This window comes from Struthio camelus, chromosome 1 (genome assembly GCF_040807025.1).
Source record: "Struthio camelus isolate bStrCam1 chromosome 1, bStrCam1.hap1, whole genome shotgun sequence".
NCBI classification, from domain to species: domain Eukaryota; kingdom Metazoa; phylum Chordata; class Aves; order Struthioniformes; family Struthionidae; genus Struthio; species Struthio camelus.
The window spans coordinates 140,279,802-140,299,746 of record NC_090942.1 but is presented as its reverse complement, the minus strand read 5'-3'; the positions used below and the strand labels follow the sequence as shown (position 1 = coordinate 140,299,746).

Sequence of the window (19,945 nt, the reverse complement as noted above, 5' to 3'; positions counted from 1 at the left end):
GCACCCACACGGAACCAGTAATCAATGAAGTTGGGGGTAATGGAAAAGTGCATTAACTGTGAAGACAGACTGTCTGAAATCAGCAGCTAGCACAGAGCAGCGTTTATACCACTTTTCTCTAGAGCTGTGTCTGTCAGCATGGTCTCACCTGCTCTTTTCCACAGAAGCTGCAGCTGCTTTCATAGGCTCCCCTGCAGGGACAAAGAATGAACAGAAGACTAGGAGAGCACTCAGAGCAGCTGCAGATGCTAATGGAATAAGCAGGCAGGCAGACCTGCCTTTAGGAAAGTTACCAGCACCAGTTCTCAGTAAAAGCAGGGTCTGCATCCCCCATCCCACCAAGCTGTTCCCATACGAGGCAGCCTTTTTTTTTTTTTTTTTTTAACAGCCCTCTCAAAGCCCTTTTTGCTCTTACAACAAGGCTGGGAAGGGATTCCTTTCCCACCCATGGCCTCTCAGCCCTGGGATCTGCTTGCAGGTTCCTCGACAAAGCTCTGCAGAGCCCAGGTACATCACAGCAATGCACCTGAGCCTTGGAGCCTGCAAGAACACAAAACAGGCACCAGCACTCTGCTCGTCTGACCTAAAACTAATATACTTCCTGCATTTTCTTTGTAAAGAGCAAGTTGCAATAGCCAATCCATCAGAGCTGTAAAAGTGATAACGTACACAACAGCAAGTCGTCGGCGTGTTTTCCACAGGATCCTTCTGACATCACCAACTATGGAGAAAGACCTCTCAAAAACAGATGTGGCACATGGATGGTGAAAGACAGGGCACCTGAGAGGGGCAATGATCTGCCCCATCCTATGTCTCTTATTCTCATACCCTCAAGAAGTAATTCCAGTCAGAAGGAATCTTACCACAGCACCGATTTACTAGATTACCAAACTGTTCTCACTCACTCATGGCTTATTGACTAATGAATAACTTAGCGATAAAAGCTCTCTGAGAGAACAGGTAGTTCAAATTCTGTACTTGTCCAGTAAAGATAATGTCAACAGGATGTCTTTTGGTCACAGAGGTGACATCTAACTTAACAGTTAAGCAAAAGGCTGGGATTAACAATTCTTCTCAAACCATACTCTTCATTCTTCTACCGCTCAAGCCTTTTGCTTACTTCCAGCTGAGGTACTCAAAATCCCTTACAAAGATGAACAAGTTGAGCCTCTCAACAAACCACCCGAGGTGCATACTATCTCCACTGTATTACTAGAAATAAACTGGGGCAGACAAAAAAGGGTGACATATTCAAGCACAGGATTATTAAGAGAATATGAAATCTCAGAAGACAGCCACTGAGACATTCTTCACTTCATCAGGCACGAGAGGAAAATGGAGGTGCTTGTCACCTTGGCATTCCTCTTAAAGCAGTGTCTAGACTACAGGTATGCTGAACCACACGAGCCTCTTCTCCCATGCAGCCAGCTATAAGCCTGCTGCAACTCAAGCACCAGTCACCCACAGTGTGCTCAAGAAGAGCGGAGCGCAGCACAGCTGCTGGCAGACAGGGCAGCAGTGTTCCAGGCCTCAGCTCCACCATACTGCCTGGGCTGCATGTATGGGAGCGCAGTCCACAGCACTCTCGGACATGCCACCTACAAGCTCCGACCTGCGCCACCCCTTAGCACCTAACAGTAAAACGACAGCAAGCCTGGTCTCGCACTTACATACTTTTAGGGGATGTCCGTACTGTTAAAGAATCTCACCCTGATGCAAAGAACAAACAAGACTTTACATACCCCAATTTCCAGTTCTATATATTAACCCTCATATGACTCTCCCGAGCATACAACACAGGATGGCACTTCAGAATTGTATCTGATCCAGTGATACAGAAAGCCCACTGTTTCCTCAGCAGCACCTCAAGCTATCTACTGTCTCTCTTCCATTAATTCACATAGCAGCAGGTATAGCTGGATAGCATAACACCCACTGCTTGCAGAATGCACTGGATTGCTAGGAAAGTCACAGGCTCACAGCTTCAGTGCACAGCAAAGCTATACATTTTTCCAAGCTCAAGCTCTGTTTCAAGTATGGGATCCAAGGACATTTTCTCGACTATCAAACACTCTAGGAAAGTCTGTGTTCCCAAACTGATACTCTTAGTACAAAGAAAACTTTGTCCTTTATGAAACTGATATAAAACTACAGCCAACAGTTGCTTTCCAACTGCAATTCTGAATCTGTATTTTTGCAAATACGGATTTTTTTTTTCCCCCTCCAATATAAACATGGTGAAGATTGTGGCACTTCTCCTTGTTTTCCTTTCAGGGAGGCATTTTTCTGCTCTTGGCTTCCAGTACCAAATAACACAACCTCTACATTGGGCACCGTGTGCACACTTGAGAAGATTCTGCTGCTACAGGAAACATTCACCTTCTAAAACATTACAGAGAAGCCTACAAATGCAAGCCTGATAAAATGTTCAATCCTCAAGAGCAGGGACGAGGTACAAAAGGAGAGGTTTCCACATTTCTCCTTCAGTTCATGAAAGGACATGTCTCAGAGTCATCTCTTAAGCATTCATACACATTGCAGAGGAAACTTTGTCACAGGCGTTTCTCAGAAGCTTCAACATTTCAGTGAAAAAGTTTTGTTCATGCGAAACAGGGCTGGCAAAGCCATGAAAATCAAGCAGATATTTATAAGGTCAGCATCCACACCGCTTTGATAGACTAGGGTACAGCAGAAGTGGTGAAGGAGATGCGGGAGACCAAGAATAAGAATCTGAACTCGAGTCTGGTGGAAAAGAAGTAGAGGAAAAACAGGGAGAAGCAGTTACCAAAACTGAAGGATAAAGGAAAAAATAACTCACAGTGGCAAACAACCTGCATAACAGTCAGTATTTTCCAAAGAAACACAGAGATTTTAAAGGAATAATAAAATCAAAAGCTTCATGGATTTGGTGCTATTCAAGCAAATTAAAAACATGGAAAATTCCATCACCCCCACTTCACTGAACAGGCAGAGGCAAGAGTCATCTTTCAGAGAAAAAGAAACCTGAGGGGAAAAAACTACAAATTGCAGATTTGAGACAAACATCTTTGTTCACCAATCCCTTTCAATTTTTTTTAGCAGTTTTCCATCTGCCTTGAAAACTTCAAGTTTAGGCAATACTATTTTGGGAAAATAAGCTGGAGGGCATGTGTTGGCAATACAAATAGAGGCTTTATCGGAAAAAACTAGTCATGGCATTAACAAATGACAGACTTATCCTTCAGTAATGAACTGATGTGACTGCAGTTTCCTTTGCTTCTCTTTGTTTTTAACTAAAGGACACTATCTCATTGCCTGTTGATTACTGCAGAATGGTTCTTTATGCACTTGTAATGCTGTATTAACTCAACTATAGTAGTCATACTCTCTTTAATACCATTTATGTAAAAAAAAAAAAGGGGGGGGGGGAAAGAAAAGCAACATAAAGACAAACTACCTATTTCATAGGCCAAATATAAAAGTGTAATAAATAAAATATGTGCAACTAGACAATTTACCAAGCTGTTAGACTCAGGAATCTTCCTTTCTTGGTTTTTGGTCCTTGTAATTCTTAAAAGCTACTTGTAAATATAAAAAGGCTACTTACTGTATTCTTTCCTTTACATCCGGGATGCTTGGGGAATTAAGTACGCTAGCTAGGTCTGACAGGTGTGATAATGCAGAAAAATGACTTCATGCTTTTCACCAGCCTGAGGGAAGACTTTTAAATGTAACTAAAAACATCCCCAAGAAGTAAAGTATATTAGGATCACCAGTTAGGTGAAGAACCAAAACAACAGGTTAGCCTGAAAACAATAAAAAATTCCCATAAAATAATGGAATCACTATGGTTACATATGAAAAATTAATTGAAGATTCTTTATAACCTACTGTAGAAAAGAAATTAAACGGCTTGTAAGGGATTTTAACTGAACAGCTTTGTTTGTAGTATATTCGGAGCATGATATAGCTCTGTACTGCATTAATGTGTCTGACTGAGTTCACACAGTAAAACTCTGCTTGGGGCATTCCAGAAACACATAACTTGACTGCAACACATGACATAATATAAAAACTAGGAAGAACTTGACCTGAATTCAAAGACCAAAAAAAAAAAAAAAAAAGTTGTTTGTGGAAAGCTCTCCTTCCTGAAGCGTTAAATCATGCAGCAAGACTCAGAGTTTGCCAGTTTCAAAGGCTTTACTGTACAAGTCAGTGAGTCACTGCAAATGCCCACTGCGAAAACAAAATTTAGCACAGAAATTTATAGTATTTAGTACAGAAATCCACATGTTCTTGAAGTTTGTGGTACTTACTGAAAAATGAAATAAACCTGAAGTTTTCTTCTTTTGCTAGTCTGACATGGCAGCTTTCTTCACTTTCAAACTCTTCTCTTTGCAATTAACGTTAATACTGGTATTCCACAGCTGCCTTTCCTGCCTCCACCTTCGCCATGTTCAAGTATTCCACATTTACAGTTTGTAAGATCCTCTCTGCTGATGCCAGTGATCACTGTTACCTCCAGTAGATTCTACATCAAGCACCAGAAGTGAGAGTTTGACATGAACCAGGAGTCGTTTTAGTCCGTTTTTCACTACCCTTTTACATGCCGATGAGGCATGGATTGTGTGGGGCGAACCAAGCATATCTAACTTGGTAAATCAAGACTCCCATCATGCATATGCCCAAAATATGAGGCATTAAGGCTGCATAGTATTTCCTAACATTGCAGGGCTTCAAAAAATACCAGGTTAATGGCAGTCATCCTTCAAAGATAAATCAGTCCTCTACCCTCTGTGCCAGTAATCCCTTCCTTATACACTAAAGTCCCCCTTCTTTTTGGCCCACTGCTATTAGTTTCCCACACACCTTCATACACTTCAACAAGTTGTCAATAAACATATAGCAAGTTCTTGCATAGCGTTCACTTTAACACAAGAGCAAACCAGGTGACTGCTCCCAAATGCATGGCAAAGTGCAGGGGTCAAAGGCTGTGAACTCCACCTGAAGCCCTTTATCTGTGTCAGAGAAAGAAAACTCCAGCATAGTCCTCCCCTTAACGCTTCCTAACAGCTGGCTTGGCACTTCATCTGTTTATCAAGCTGCCTATTGTGTATTCCCTCTGACACGTCCAAATCTTTCTACTCAGTTTAGAGAAAACTTAAAACTCTTATCTCAACATTACAAACGTCTCTTCCAGAGACGGACGCCTAGATTTCAGGCACTGCTGAGCTTTACAGTATCCAAGTTCCTTTATGGATCTGCTCATACAGTGGAGGGATACAGCCTAAGACTTACAGTTATGGATTAAGACTTACAGTTATGGATTAAAAGTAAAAGGTGTCAGAAAATATAAAGTAACTGTGTTTTTGTTTGTCTTTGCATTAACTCCATTTTCCTTGAGGACCGATATAAAGGGAAAGCAATTCTTCACTACAGTATGAAAGACACAATATGATCATGTCATTGATCTCAGCTTAATGAACCCCTAAATTTCATTTTGCTTAAAAACAGCACTCAGGATAACGAATAACACTACCTCAAAAGTAGAGTAGTACTGCCCTCATTAGAGTCTCCATACAGTTTGTCATTTCCATGCCATCAGGGAAATGAGTATTTTTCTCCTCCTGCTGCTTACATTATTTTTTCTGAGAAACTCCAACAGAATTAAGAATGTATTTTATTTTCCCTCCCCTCACTGCAGGAAACAAAATTATTTCTGCGTAAGCTCAAACTGAATTTTTAATTACTCAAAAAATTAGCATTTAGATCGCACCATTCACCCTTCACTTGTTTACTTTTGTTTGCTTTGAAGAATTACAGTCAATTATTACTATCCTGACTTTATCAGGGAAACGACAAAGAAAGTAAGGAACATGGAAGCTAAAGGCCAGATTCTGCTTTCGTTTGCACCAAGATGTGCAATAGTGTCACTGAAGTGAATGGAATTACACTTACCCAGAACTAGGCTAGTAATTGGCACAGGGTTGAGACCTAATTATTCCAAAAGGTTCCAAGTACCTATGTGGCAGAAGGAACAGGGGTCAAATCTCTCTGTTCTCTGTCAGAAGCCCCTTCCTGATCCATCTGCTCATCATAAAGAATCAAATCATATTTTTAGCAAAAATGGCAAGTGAGAGGTCAGGAAGAAATAAAATAGCTATAGCAAGGTTATATAGGGTTTTTGTGACAAAGAGTGTCTGAGCCCAGATTTCCCAACTGCCAGCATACCACTTTATTCACTAACACACCTTTAAACAGCACTAATCATAAAGACAGAATAAATCCAAGGAAAGCGTACTGCACTTCTAGACTTAGCTGTGCATCTAAAAGCATCCTGTACCTCTTCAGAGGAATGTTTTAATACAGAACAGTAAATTCATTCTGTAAAAACAGAACCATGCTGATGAGAAAGGGCTGCACATCAGGCACTACCAGTGAGCTCCTTAATTCACATTCCTCTACTAGCTAGGGAAGCTGTGCATCATGCTGAAGGGACACGTGAAGTTAAGTTGGGGTGTCTCAGTTCACTAGATACCCTCTGGTCAAAGAACTTAACATAATTTTAACTCTCCTTCCCAATCATTGTCTTTATTATGCATTTTTAGAGCATTTCTTTCTTTCAGTACGCAGAACAAGTTATACGATACATTCATTCTGGGTATTTCCTATGTGACTCACATGGGAAATGTTACTTTCATCATGCTGTTTTTTTTAAAGGATCATAAATTTGCTTGCAACATATGTATATACAGTAAACTGTCAATAAAGTACAACATAATCCTTTATTTCCTTTAAGATTTCACAGAAACGAAGATGACGAATATCTCTGAGGATCAAGACCTGAAAAAATCTCGAGTCTTTGTCTTATGTCCCCTGCTTAAGGACTCGGGTCCAGATCAAGATGCAAAGCAAAGACAAACTTCTGAAACAGTACAAAATGCAGAGGACCCCAGGGATGCGGGGGGAGAAGAGAAAGGTCTTGGAATTTTGCTGTTGGGTTAGCCAAAGAACAACAAATAAAATGGCTGATCCATATTATAAAGTACACTGAGGTTTACCCTAGGGCTTGGCAACGTAGTAAAGCGCTTCCTCTGGGTTCCCCTTTCAGAGATTTATCACGTAATTAGATTTAACCTTAAAAATTCTGGAGTTTTGACAATATTTTAGACTGAATGCCATTACAAAGTCCTTCAGCTAACTTCATTCTTTAACCCGTTTTAAAATTTGGCATGAATTAATTCTAGATCTTGAAATATAAGTATATACATATATATTTTTAATGGAAAAGCTGTTTGATTAAATATTGTTTTAAAATTTAAGCAAATCTTTGTAGGAAAAATCAAACGATAGTTAGAAATGGAAAGCAAGAAACTGCAAAAGTCTCATCAAGCAACTCTTAAAAGAATGAGTGTCATCTCTGCAACTAAAAAGAGCACTGAACTTTCCACTCTTCATCACTCTACAAATGGACAAGTTTTCTTTAGAACTGAAGATAACTGAATATTGTCTTCTCTTCTTTGCAGTCATCATCTTTTCTCTGTTACAGAAAAACCTTCAAACATTTTCTGAGCCTTATTTCTAATGAATGGTAGCAACCTAAGTGCACCCACAAGTTTTGCCTGGTTCACTCTGTCTGGCTTACTCACTTGCAGCGCCCCCTACTTTTGTAAAACGTTACACTCTCAACACTGAAGCTATCCACCACTCCATGTGACAGCCACCAAGCACCAGAAAATATACAACGAACACGGACTTACGCAGTTCTTCCCGGTGCCTCTCCGTCTGTGCAAAAAACTGGCGAAGTTCTTCTGTGATCTCCATGTTACTCAAGTCATATTCTATCTCCTCTTCGGAGTCAGAGCCCTCTTCCATTTCAGAGTCCCTGTCAGCATTTTCCCTCCCAGGGTGGGCACCCCTGTACTGCTGAGGTCCACCATGGTAATTAGCTCTGCCACAAGGGCTGTAGCTGGAAAAACAGTTGTGGGTATGTGGTAGGTCATTCCCATCCCAATCTGAGTAACGGCTACTTGGAGAGGCTGCAGAAGGATGCCATGGTAGGTGATAGAAGGACTCCATGGCTTTCCTGTAGGCTTTCTGGTGTTTATGCATCCAGCGCATGGCTAAATCATAGTGCTTCCAGTATCTTGCATACACTTGCTGAAAGTACCATGGCTCAGTGTCTTCCTGTGGCAATTTCTCCTGGGGGGGTGGGGGGGGGGGCAGAGGGGAAGAAGAAAATAAAGCAAACACTAATTGAGGGGAGAAACATTGTAAAAGTAAGCTCTAAATTTGCCTTTTAATCATCAGTCATTCTTTTCCTATGATAAACAATGTATATCTGAAAGAGAATGACAGGTATTAATACCATGCAAGCGCATTCACTACTTTCACCAGAGACTGTTTCTTCCTCATCAACTACCCATGAAGAATTACCAATAAAGAAGTAGTACACAGAAGATATTTTCCCAAGTGTTCCTGCTGCTATGGTGGAAGTGGATGTATTCCACATTTCCTTAACTGCTCACCATGAATTGCAAGAACTGGATCATTCCAAGGTGTAGGCATTACAACCTACACCTGTTTTCCAAATCCACAGACAAAAAAACACAAGAGATTAAAATTCCTCCGTATTAAATAAAGGCATTAATTTCATCCAGTAACACATTTCCTCCATCTGCCTGCCAAGATAAGTTTCACAGAAAAAGTCAAACGGCAATTCAGTCAGGTTCATATATCCATCATGATTTCGCTCAAAAACAAGACTGTATTTAGCCAAGTCCTGAGCTGCCAGTAAATCTCCCTTTTGTACTCATCAGCAACCAACATAGGAGCAATAAAGTCCCAATGATAAAGCAAAAGGATCTTTAGGTATAAAATGAAACATCTCCTGTCCTCCAGCTAATCTTACTTTACCTGAAACAGCACAGTTTCAATCTGTCCATATTTCACCAGCAACTAAAAATCCCTCAGTCCTTCCAGCCATAAACCTACTTCCTACAGGCCATTTTCTCTCCTGCCTCATCCTAGTCTCAAAAAGAAGGGATAACTGAAGCTCTTAAAGAAAGGTGTATGGTAAACTAGGGCCTAGAATACAGTCAAAACTTATGTGGCAAGTGACGTTTTTTCACATCTGAATTTCCAGAGAAAAAGCTTCTACCAGGGCCAAAACAGAATGCCTGTACTTTAAATCACAAGAATTTTAATTAAACCATGCTTTGGCATATACTCAAACCATGGGAAGATTAGCTGAGGCTTTCAGAGGTGAATGCGGCATTTATAGTCTTTTATTAATTTTTTAAAAAAGGAACATACCAAATAAAAATCTGTCTTGAAATGTGCTTTCCCGATCTGCACTGGCACCACTCTGTAGCCTTAAAAGAATGATCTCTTTGGGGAGGGGGGAATTAAAGAAACTTAAGAAAGACTTTCCATTCAATGCTGGCAATATCACAGGAGCTTAATTTCATTTACTTACATTTATTTTCGTTTTCTGGTTCTCAGACAACACCACCAACGCTGGAGTTTGAAATAATAACTGCCCATTCTGTCTGCAAAACTGAGCCCTACAAAAGGTCTACAGATATTGTTTCTTTTCAAGGGTATTGCTAAGTGATTTTAAGTACAAAAGATCTCCAGCCAATATACTTGGAGAAAAAACAATACAAAAATACAATACTCAAGAAACTGATCAAAAATTGCATTCTATTTGTGAAGGACTATGGGACTCAGCCACGCAATTAAAACACCCAGACAAATTATCTTTACTGAAAAGTAACAACTTATGGAAGTGAGATTTTATAGGGCTGATTCTCCTCTTAGTCTAGCATTGCTGTGCTACAAGACCACTTATTTCAGAAGATTTATTCCCAAGATGAGTGGGTGCAAGAAAATCATATACCTTCCATATCACATTTACCCATTCTTAATCATCCAACCACCTCAAAATTGGATGTACAATGTTTTTCCTTATTTATTTTTCTTGCTTTGCTTAAGAATGTCAGACTGACTCCTCATCCTTCAGCAGTGAGATGAGAAGGTCCTGTTAGCAGATCTGATACATTCACAGGTTAGTTTTAGAACATTTTGCTTATTTTTTCCCACTAAAAAAATCCAGTTTTGGAACATAATAGAGTACTCCATGCCACTTGAGAAAAGCAGAGAACTCATACATTCTACACATTTCCAAAGACGACAACATATTCTTTCAGAGTTCAAAAATTATCTTCAGTTCTTTTTAAATGTTTCTAAAAAGGGTCCTGATGACTTTACTGAAAGCTCTGGAATCCAGCTGGCTGATTTGTCTAGCTGACTAGCTCCAGTTGTTAATTTCAGGGAGAGGAAGACAAAAAGCCAGTTCATGTAGGCAGAACCGAGATGCTGGTGCCTGTCCAAATACTTTTTGTGGCTTTTTTTGTTCAAAGTGACCCTTGAAAACCTCTTTTATATTTGAATTTTAAAAATCCATCTGTCCAAAAAAAAAAGTTATGGAAGTGTTTTACATTGGGGTGGAGAAAGGAAATAAATACCTTAAAGTCTAACTTAGTTCTATATCTGCTTTTTCAGCTGTGGAATAAATGGAAATAAGAGATTTCCTCAAGTGAACAAAAGCTATAAGTCTATGGCAAATGATCAACGTCCTCAGTTATTTTCCTGTTATGTCTCTGGAGTCTTCCCAAGCGTAGACAAATCATGTAGTGCTGTGATCTGAATTCTATTTTAAATGCAGTTTAGCTACTTTCACATATAATTTGTATATGTCTGTATCGATAGTTCAGTAAAAGTGTTTATGTGCATTTCCTATATATAGGACTAGCTTACCACACAGACACGCATAAAGACTGCTTACCATCTCTTGTGGAGTTTGTTCTGGTGATCAAGGTAAACTAGAAAAGAAAATAGTATTTTTTTAAATCATAAAAATATACACAAAGATGGTCCCAATAGTGAATATGTTTTAATAAACTTGAGTACTACAGCCTATAGCTATTAAATATTCCTCCTCGTTGTGGCTAGTTGAAAGTCTCTTATTTATGGCTTTCAATTAGCTTCAGTAATAATCTCAGTCCTTAAAATTCCTCACTACTACATGAAGGTTAAAAAGGAGCCTTTTATCACAATGCAGTCTAAAATGCTGAGACTGAGGAACATGCTTTGTTTCATTACCCTTATCTTTTCCGCTTTCTCCACAACTTAGGCTTCTACAACATTTATTTTCTAAATTAACGGCCTAAAATCATAGACTTAAACAAAGCACACTGTTTTCTCTTTTTGGCAGCATCTACACAGGGATGTCCATAAAACAGGCAATTTCAGCAAAATGTCTAAACTCATCTTGACAGCATACAAGGAGTAAGGTTTCTGATTAAACCTATGATGCACTTTTGTTTGCATACAATCCCTCCTTTTGCTTTATTTTTCTTTTTCTTCAGACATCTGATCCCAATCCTGCCACCCGTAAAGGGAACACAAACCAATATGGATTGCAATCACATTCTCAGATGTGAGGAAAAAGGGAGAGGAAGAGGGGCAACTGAAAAACAAACAAACAAATCCCAGAGAGCACAAGATACGTATAACCACCACATAGGGCTTACAATTATCATCATTTTCAATGTGACTTAACCAGCACGAACCATTCAGAAATATTCCAAATAATTCCTTCCCTATCTGACAATATTTTATTACATTAAGACCACATATTTCTCCTCATGTTGTCAATCACAACTTGAACTTGAAGCTGTGTAGAGCCGGTGAAAGATAAAAGGAATTCAATGCACTAAACAACCATTGCCACCCCTAAGACATGGCCAAATGCTGTTCCTACCTTTACTGGAATATAGCCAACACAACATTTTTTTTCAGAACTACTACAGATTTATACCAGTGCAACACGAGAATTTTCCCCAGTGGGTATGAACGCAGCACATACACCACAGTTGTGTTACGTCTCATACTTAACAATACTAATTAAATAGCAACTTTCTGCCTCTTGAGACTAGCAGTATTGAATGAAAGGAGAACGGAGATGGGTAACATTCAAAGAAAATGCAAACTATGAAGCTACCACAAAGACAAACTATCACCCTTTGTATAGCACAGACCAAGCTCAAACCCATAAACCCTTGGTCACATCAACCTATCTACAAGAAGTCCAGCATGCATGATCCGCCCCATTGCAACCAATGGGAACATTTATGTGACTAAAGGCTTGCAGAATCAGGCATTAGGCAGCCAAAGCGTGTGAATTCACTGTATTACCATTTGCCTGCCGAGAAGAGGAAGAGCAAAACGCAGAAGTCACTCATAAAACACTGCAGTGACTTGTAGCACTAGTAACCCATAGGTACACTAAAGACTCATGGGAAATAAGATGTTTGAAATGAATGAAAAGGAATAGCTCGTGCTACCTCTTCAAAACTTGTGTTTCCACTCTCATGACTTACATATATACTTATTATCTCTTCCACGCACACATCTGGATAGCGTCAAGGTCACTGTAAGACTCTTTCTCATACGTGAAAACCTAAGTTCACGGTAGCAGATTCTTTCATTTTCCACTCTGGAAAAATGATGTATATCAGAAGTTCACAATCACTCTAGTTCTTATATGGCAGAAGTCTTTGAACTAGTTTCAGCAAAAACAGAAATCAGGTTCAGAGCCTAATGTAAACACACTGTTTTTAAAGCAGTAGATCGTGAAGTCTGATATTACATTAATATAGTTGCATAGATTTGACAAAGTTCTTTCTCTCTTTCCCCTGCAGACAGCATATGTATATGCTGTACATTAGTTTACCAAATACGAAAAACCTGCTCTGCCAAACAGAGTAACTTATTTTCATAAATTAAGTATGAAACATGACTAGAAATATAAAGGCATAACATAACAGATCTGCAAGCTGGAACACTAAATTAAAGAGCGAGTTCATTTTTATTTTAAGTTGAATTACTCTTCCAAAACAAACTATGTAAAAATATGAAATATGAAAAGAAGCAGAAAACAAATGTGACAACTCCACTGCTATAATTTATATTTTTTAAAATAAAATACGCAATCAACCAAACATATTTAAAATTCAAGATTTTCAGGCTAACTTCATAAGAAGTCTGATTGCTTGTGCTCATCACTAATGATAAAAAAAAGTATTTAGAAAATTATTTTTAATAAATTTTATTTGTTTTTTCAGTTTAAAATATTTCTCCATTGAGATTAAACATGGATGCACTGCCTTTCATCAAAATATGTCTGTCTCCTCATGAAGTAGGCATTAATGAAAATAATAGATCTAATGAAAGCAGTGACAGTATTCAAATCCACTGGAGTGAAAAGAAGTTGAGACAGCGTCTGTCATACTGTGACACATAGCCATGAAATACTATTTTTTTTTAATAACTTCATAATATAATTCATACTACAGGAGCAAAGCCCTCTAGTGGAGTCTTGTGCACAGTGCTACCAACTGCTGTAATTAGGTTACTGGTAGAGATCAAAAAGACCTATCAGTGTGGTGACAAGGAGGCTTTGACCTTATTCAGAACACTGAAGAGCATAGGATGAACTAACCTGGTCTATAGTATTAGCATAAAAAGATAAGATATAATTCAAGGAAGGTGAAATTATAACAAATTCAGCAGAGAACGTCATTAAGTAACATATAAAACTTTTCTGAAAAAGAAAACTGTTTAAATCAGAAATGCCAAAAACGCTAGCTGCCTAAGCTGACCACATCTTCTGCTTACTGCTGCTGCTTTTGTCTCTGCTCCTTTAGCTTGTGAGACCTGTCTTCTTCAGTCAGACCAGAGATGTCCTTAACTCAGTACTCAGTTTCCGGAAACGGCCAATAACAGATACTTAGTAAAATACAGCATTAGAGTAAACATACAGAAAAGATTATTTCTGGAATATTTCCTCTGATTCCTGCAAGTGGCTGGTTAGATACTTTTTCAAGTCCAAACTGCTTTTGGCATTTAAAAGCTAACATCTGACTTATGAACGTGACATTTCTCTGAATCCAGGGATACTTGGAGCTTCCGTAACGTCCCATGGCCATCGGTTTCACAGTGCAATATGTTAAACACCAATTTTTGCTGTATACTTCAAGCTCTCCCTTATGATGAGTGGCAATATACTGCTGGACTCTTTATACCTGGAAGATCTGTATCAATAGGGCAGATTTAGAACACGAACATATCAAGAACTACAAGCATATTTAAAAAAAAATGACTTGCCATAGAACAGGAACAGAAAAACGTGCCCATGGTCATCAGGATTTCATAAGAAAGACAAATATATCACTAGTGTGCAAGCATGCATGGTAATAGCACATAAGGCATCATGAGAAACAGAATATCTACCTTAACTGAAAATCCTATCCAATCCAGTACTTCTGGCAGAAGGCCACTGGCGCAATATTTGAAAGGGAAAAAAAGAAAGAAGAAGAAAAGAATATTCTCATCCCACTATCTCAAAAGCAGGATCTCCAGAAATGTATTTTTAGAAACCAACATAAAAAACAAATAGGCACTGAAGAACCAAATTAGATACAGTATTGCTATAGGAATTTATTTTTTATTCCACTCCTTCAAATCAGTGAGAGGAATTTCTGGCCAGATCATTCAACACATAAAACTGGCTGAACTTTAAAAGCAGATGCAGAAATTAAAAGCATTCATATTTGAGCTTTTGCAAAAATAAGGTGACTTTTTAGTACAGCAATTCATATTTCAGGGACTAAATTAATCAGAGAGGAGAGCTTCCTCCCTCAGAACCTGTGAATAGAGAGGTCATTTGTGTAACAACATCCTGATTAAAAGCATCCTATGTTAAGGAAAAAGGCTGTAAGTATTGCTACTGATGACAGCAAGGTGCCAAAGGACACCTTCCATTCTCTCCAACACTCTTGTTAACTCATCATCCTCCTCCTAAGGCCTTAGTAGATTTGACCATATTACCTGAATTGTTCCAAAAAATCCCATGCCTTTTGTTAGGTGTCTCCAATTAACCAACCTTCTCTAGCTGTGTCACAGATATAAAACACTGAAGCCCAACTACATGTTTTTAAAAATATGCCAAGAGTTCAGTCAGAAAAATGTGCCTTTTAACAGTATAAATAGCGCATACCTTCCCACAAACATCTATTTCATTTTATATTTCTAATGCTTACTCTTCGTGTGGGATTACCACTGGGAGAGGGAAAGGTCTGAAGAGTGCTCTGATACTCTGCTGCAGATTAATACTGTATACCGGTGCTGTAAGATGCTAACTTTAACACCAAAGTGCCCCAGTTACAGTCATGCAGAAATTCAAGTCTGTGAGTCGCGAGACAGTTGACAGTACAAATGCTTCCCTTAAAAGAGTAGAAATCTCCAATACTATGTAGTGCATTCTTGCTTGTGCAAGGTTGTAAACACAGGACCTTGTCGGTACTTAGGATTCAGTTACAGCTGACTATCATCCAACTGGGAGAGTTAGTTGAGCTATGAAAACCTACCAACCACTATGAAGTCTTCACAGTGATGTCCTCACCAGTACTGGTAATTCCTGCAAACAGAAGGGGAACAAATTATATATAAGACAAAATTATGGTCATGGCAGGGGCAGTTCTCTTTTAACTATTAAACCTGTTAAAAAAAAAAAAAAAAAAGCATGTAGACCAAGCTTTAGCATTTGTGTTAAGGCTTTTTTTTTTTTTAACCTGAGCAGAGCCTGAGGCAGTGTAATCCTACAGTGCTCCTAAGAAGAGGGTCTTCTCTGGGATCCCGGACACAAATCGAAAAGCTATTTGGATCATAAACAGAGGTCAAAGGTGAAGTGCTAAAAGCTATTATTATCAGTTAGTTATTAGCAGACCCAGGCAGCTTTTGTTTCATATGACTCTGTCAGTTTACAATACGAATAGGAAGAGGAAGAAACTTTTTCGCTGCAGCTTTTTAAAGGCAAAATTAATCTCCTAATCTGACATATGCAGCAGACTATGCGTATGATCAGATTCCTCAAGCATCACCAGATCACAAAAAAAAAAAGATAAACAGCTCTTGACTCTGCCAAGTACTGCAAACAAACCAAACTAAGGGTAGGCACGGAAACAGGCCACTACATAAAGGTTTGCCCAGAAAATCCAACCTCCAGCACATGCCGGACCAAAACTACGCACAAGCCTTCTCAGGCCGGAAGCCTACATTTTTCAGAGGAAAGGCAAGGAAAAGCCCCGACGCTGCAAGGGGATTTGTGTGGAATAACACCCCCGCCCCCTTTCTCCCCGCCCAGCCTCTGAAAGCAAAACTAATTCCCTCCCAAACTATTTTCTTTCCCGCTAAAGCCGCCGCTCTTCCCGCCGCCGCGGCCACCTCCGCCCCAGCAGCCCTGTCACGGCGACGGGGGAGACCGCGGCCATGCCGGCAGCCCGGCGGGGGGAGGGGATGGCACCACCACCCCCGCACCCACCCGGCACCACCAAAGGCTCCGCTGCTGCCGCTGCTGCTGCTTCTTCCTCCTCTTCCTCTCCTCTTCCCCCCCACCCTCCTTTCTCTTCCCTTCCGGCGCGGCGCACGGAGCTTCCCCCCGCGCTTTCCGCCCGGCCCCTTCCCGGTGTGGCGGCGCCATCTTGTGGCGCCGCGGGGAGGCGCCGCGCCCCTTCGCGGGCCGCGTTGCCTCAGGGCGGCCGTTGCCGCCGCTGCGGCCGCTTTTCGGGGTGAGAGGAGCTTGTGGTAGCCGCCTGCCCTTCGTAAAGAAGGCGAGACTTTTACCGTCCTTTCAGCCCTTCTCGGTGCTACCTCCCATACTGCGTGTTTTTGAGTTGGAGAGACCGGTAGGGTTCAGAAGGCTGAATTGTTACTCAGGACGTGGGTGTGTGCCGTGCTTAGTGACACAATCATGTTTTGTACTCTGTATTGTTTCTAGTTAATGCCTAAAGTTTCTCTTTGGTTTTTGGACCACTTGCTGAGCTGATACTTTCATAGGATGATGTTTGAGCAGTCAGTTCAGGGCCTATCACTACAGGTGTAGCTGTGGTTGCTTTTTTTGCCCTGTGCAGTGTTTTACCTCTGTGTACCTGAAATTTTCCTTGCTGTTTCATTACCTGGTGTTATAACGTTGCCCCATAGTTCTTCATGTTCAGTGAAACCCTTATCTTTACAACAGCCAGACTGAACAGAGTACCATCGCCAAACTTCCGCCCTCTCGTCTGCGCCGTTCTCCAGACGGTTTATGGATACGTTGAGCAGCGCAAGCACGGATCCTGGCAGGATTTCCCCCGGTATTCTTCTTCCGCTGTGACACCTAACATTTATTTCTCCTCTCTAATTTCCTAGCTTTAATCAGTATTTCCATACAAGAACCTCCCATTTTAGTCACGTTTTCCAGCTCTTTTCAGTGTTAACATAACTGCCTGCCTGCTGAAAATCCAAGCATGATGTATCAAGACAATTTCCTGTGTTCACCCGCTCCAATTAAAAAACTCCGACGTGAGGCATGATTTCGCTTTGCGAAGAACTGTGTCAACTCTCCTCCCATGTATCTACTTAAATTGTTCCTTGAAATAATTTCCACTAATTTGCCTGGTATGGGAATCAGATTCGGTAGTAGATCCCTACGTGTTTTTTTGAAGCCATTTTATAAATGGCATCAGTTCAGCTACCCTGTATTTTTGTACTGATCAAGCTCTAAATGATACAACTTATTGATACTTGACTTTAAGGAATAATGCAGGATTAATTCAGTTTTTATTTCCCTTCAGAACAGTTAGGTAAATACTCTGCCCCGTGTACCTGTCACTGCTTGCTCAGCTTCCAGTTTTAGAAGTTAGTTTTTTGTCACCGGCACTGCAGATATGTCAGCTGGGGAAGATGCATCTTTCAAGACGCTACCATAGGAGCCTCTCAAACTTCTCAAAATGGTGATTACAGATGTAAAACAAAACAAAACAAAACAAAACACACATACACACACAAAAAAAACCCCCAAACACATGACTTACTGGCCAAATCTTTTAAATGTTTAAATCACAACAGGTAGCAATAGAGCACGATAGTCAAAACGTGAAACAGTGCATTTTTATTGCTCTTGTATATTGTTTCTTACCAAGAGCATTTTGATTCTGCTGTTAGGTGCTGCAACAGCAGCAGTGGAGTGCTTCACATGGCTGTCACTTTGAATTGTCTAATCAATGACACTTTGAGTGTATTATCCTAAAATAACTCATGCATGTATTGCATTTGACTCATCTCCCAACTGAGCTGCATGGTACTGCAGTTACTGGTCATCGCATTTAGGTGTACATATTTTTATCAAAAGCATTTTAACAATGTCATTATATCCAGTCTCTTCAGATATTTAAATTATAAACAAAAGCAAACTTTGCTTTATTTGCTATCATCAGTATAAAATCTCAAATTCACAGAAGTGTATTTTTAAGTGGTTTTAATATAGGGATGTGCACACATGAAGCATGTGTCTAAATGCTTCAGAGTCTAAGAACATTAGTGGACATCCTTCAGTGAATCTAGCTAAATTAATGTAGGAAGATAGTGCCCCTTGGCTGCCTGTTTTACTCTTCTCCGAGAAGTTTCCACTCTGTGGGCAGTTGGCCAACTGGATCGCTGGAGTACCCATCAGGCACTACAACCTGAGATTAAAATGCTGAGTGAGGAAGACTCACATTTCATTTTGCTTACTCTGTGATAGGACAATAACAGCAAAACAGCTAGGGATTGTAATATCTTAAGGTGTTGCGGGTGATGGAACATGTGGCTTCAGCCTTACTGACCATTTTAACCCTTGGATGCTAAAGGTATGGCTGCTATCATTAAGAATACTATTTTTTTTGCAAGGAGATAGTATCTGAGTATTTCAACCTTATGTACTTCAACATTAGCCTAGGATTTCTGGATGTCCTGCAGCCTGCTTAGAGTAGTTGAAGTATTCCTGTTCAAGCTGCTTGGCACCCTTGAATTCCAGGTATGTTCACTAAGTACATAGAGACTACTCACTTGGCATATCTTTGGTGCAGAGGCACAAAGTGTCCAGATTACCTTGGGTCTGTAGTAGACCAATGGTCCAGTGCATATGCTGTGGAGGTCAAACACAGTGAGTGTATTGGACATGGTTTGCCAATATTATCTCTTGGACAATAGACCTAACATGCTCAGGACACACTGGCCTCAGTGCCTGTGGTCTTAGGCTATCATCCCAGTGCCTCTGAAAAATGCATACCTCCCAAAAGGTTGAAGTGACAATCAAAAGGTATGTGACAACATGAATATGCTAAAATGCTTGTTTGGAGACCCCTGTCTATAGTTTCCTGTTTTGAATTTTTAGCTTTTTAACAATAAGACACAATATATTTTCCTTAGGTGAATACCACACTTAAATGACATAAATATTACGTAGGTTACATATGCAGGGATCATTGCGGGTTTTATTTTATTATCGCTTTGCTGCTTTAGCACAAATATGAGAAGAGTGCTAGAGGACCTAGTCTGGCAATAATGGTCCCACAGTAAAACTGGCAAAAGATTAACTGTGAGAAATAAACATATTAAACATTCCCAGCATATTAAGAGCAATAAAACACCCTTTTAACAACACTATCAACTTCTCTAATATCTAAATATACCTTTTCACCAGCTGATCGCTCACTCTATGAATTTCCCGCAGGAGGTGGGCATCTGTGTAGAGCTGATGGGTGCAGATACCACAGCAGACTTGAATTGTGGTCCTGTTCAGCCCTGGTATCACAAGCATTTTGTGCTTTACCTACCTGTTGTTAAGAAATTCATAGACAGACAGCCTCTCTGTCCCCAGTGCTTAGAACAGACTATAATAAGGCAGTTGCCAGACTGCTTTTTCTCACGAGCACTGAATACACTTAGAGACTCTTCCAGCTTTTCCTGTTCCCCTCTGATCTGTGTATTCCCATAGATGGATCTGGCTTGCCTTCTCTACCTCACACACTGGTGCTTGCTT

General features: G+C 40.0%; 1 protein-coding gene across 3 annotated transcripts in view; it reads right to left on the bottom strand.

The window, feature by feature from the left end:
* The window catches only part of GEMIN8 (gem nuclear organelle associated protein 8), a 29,202-nt gene extending 12,561 nt beyond the window's left edge, over positions 1-16,641 (bottom strand). The window contains exons 1-5 of one of the 3 annotated variants that reach the window (XM_068920374.1): positions 16,427-16,560; positions 15,474-15,523; positions 14,338-14,383; positions 10,829-10,865; positions 7,740-8,181 (exon numbers count right to left, since the gene is read on the bottom strand). In XM_068920374.1, the coding sequence (XP_068776475.1) occupies positions 7,740-8,181; positions 10,829-10,831 (445 nt within the window). In that variant the 5' untranslated portion in view covers positions 10,832-10,865; positions 14,338-14,383; positions 15,474-15,523; positions 16,427-16,560. Of the gene's footprint in view, positions 1-7,739; positions 8,182-10,828; positions 10,866-14,337; positions 14,384-15,473; positions 15,524-16,426 lie in introns of all 3 variants that reach the window. The other 2 variants (XM_068920363.1, XM_068920380.1) reach the window with 2 other exon arrangements.
* Positions 16,642-19,945: the final 3,304 nt, after the last annotated feature.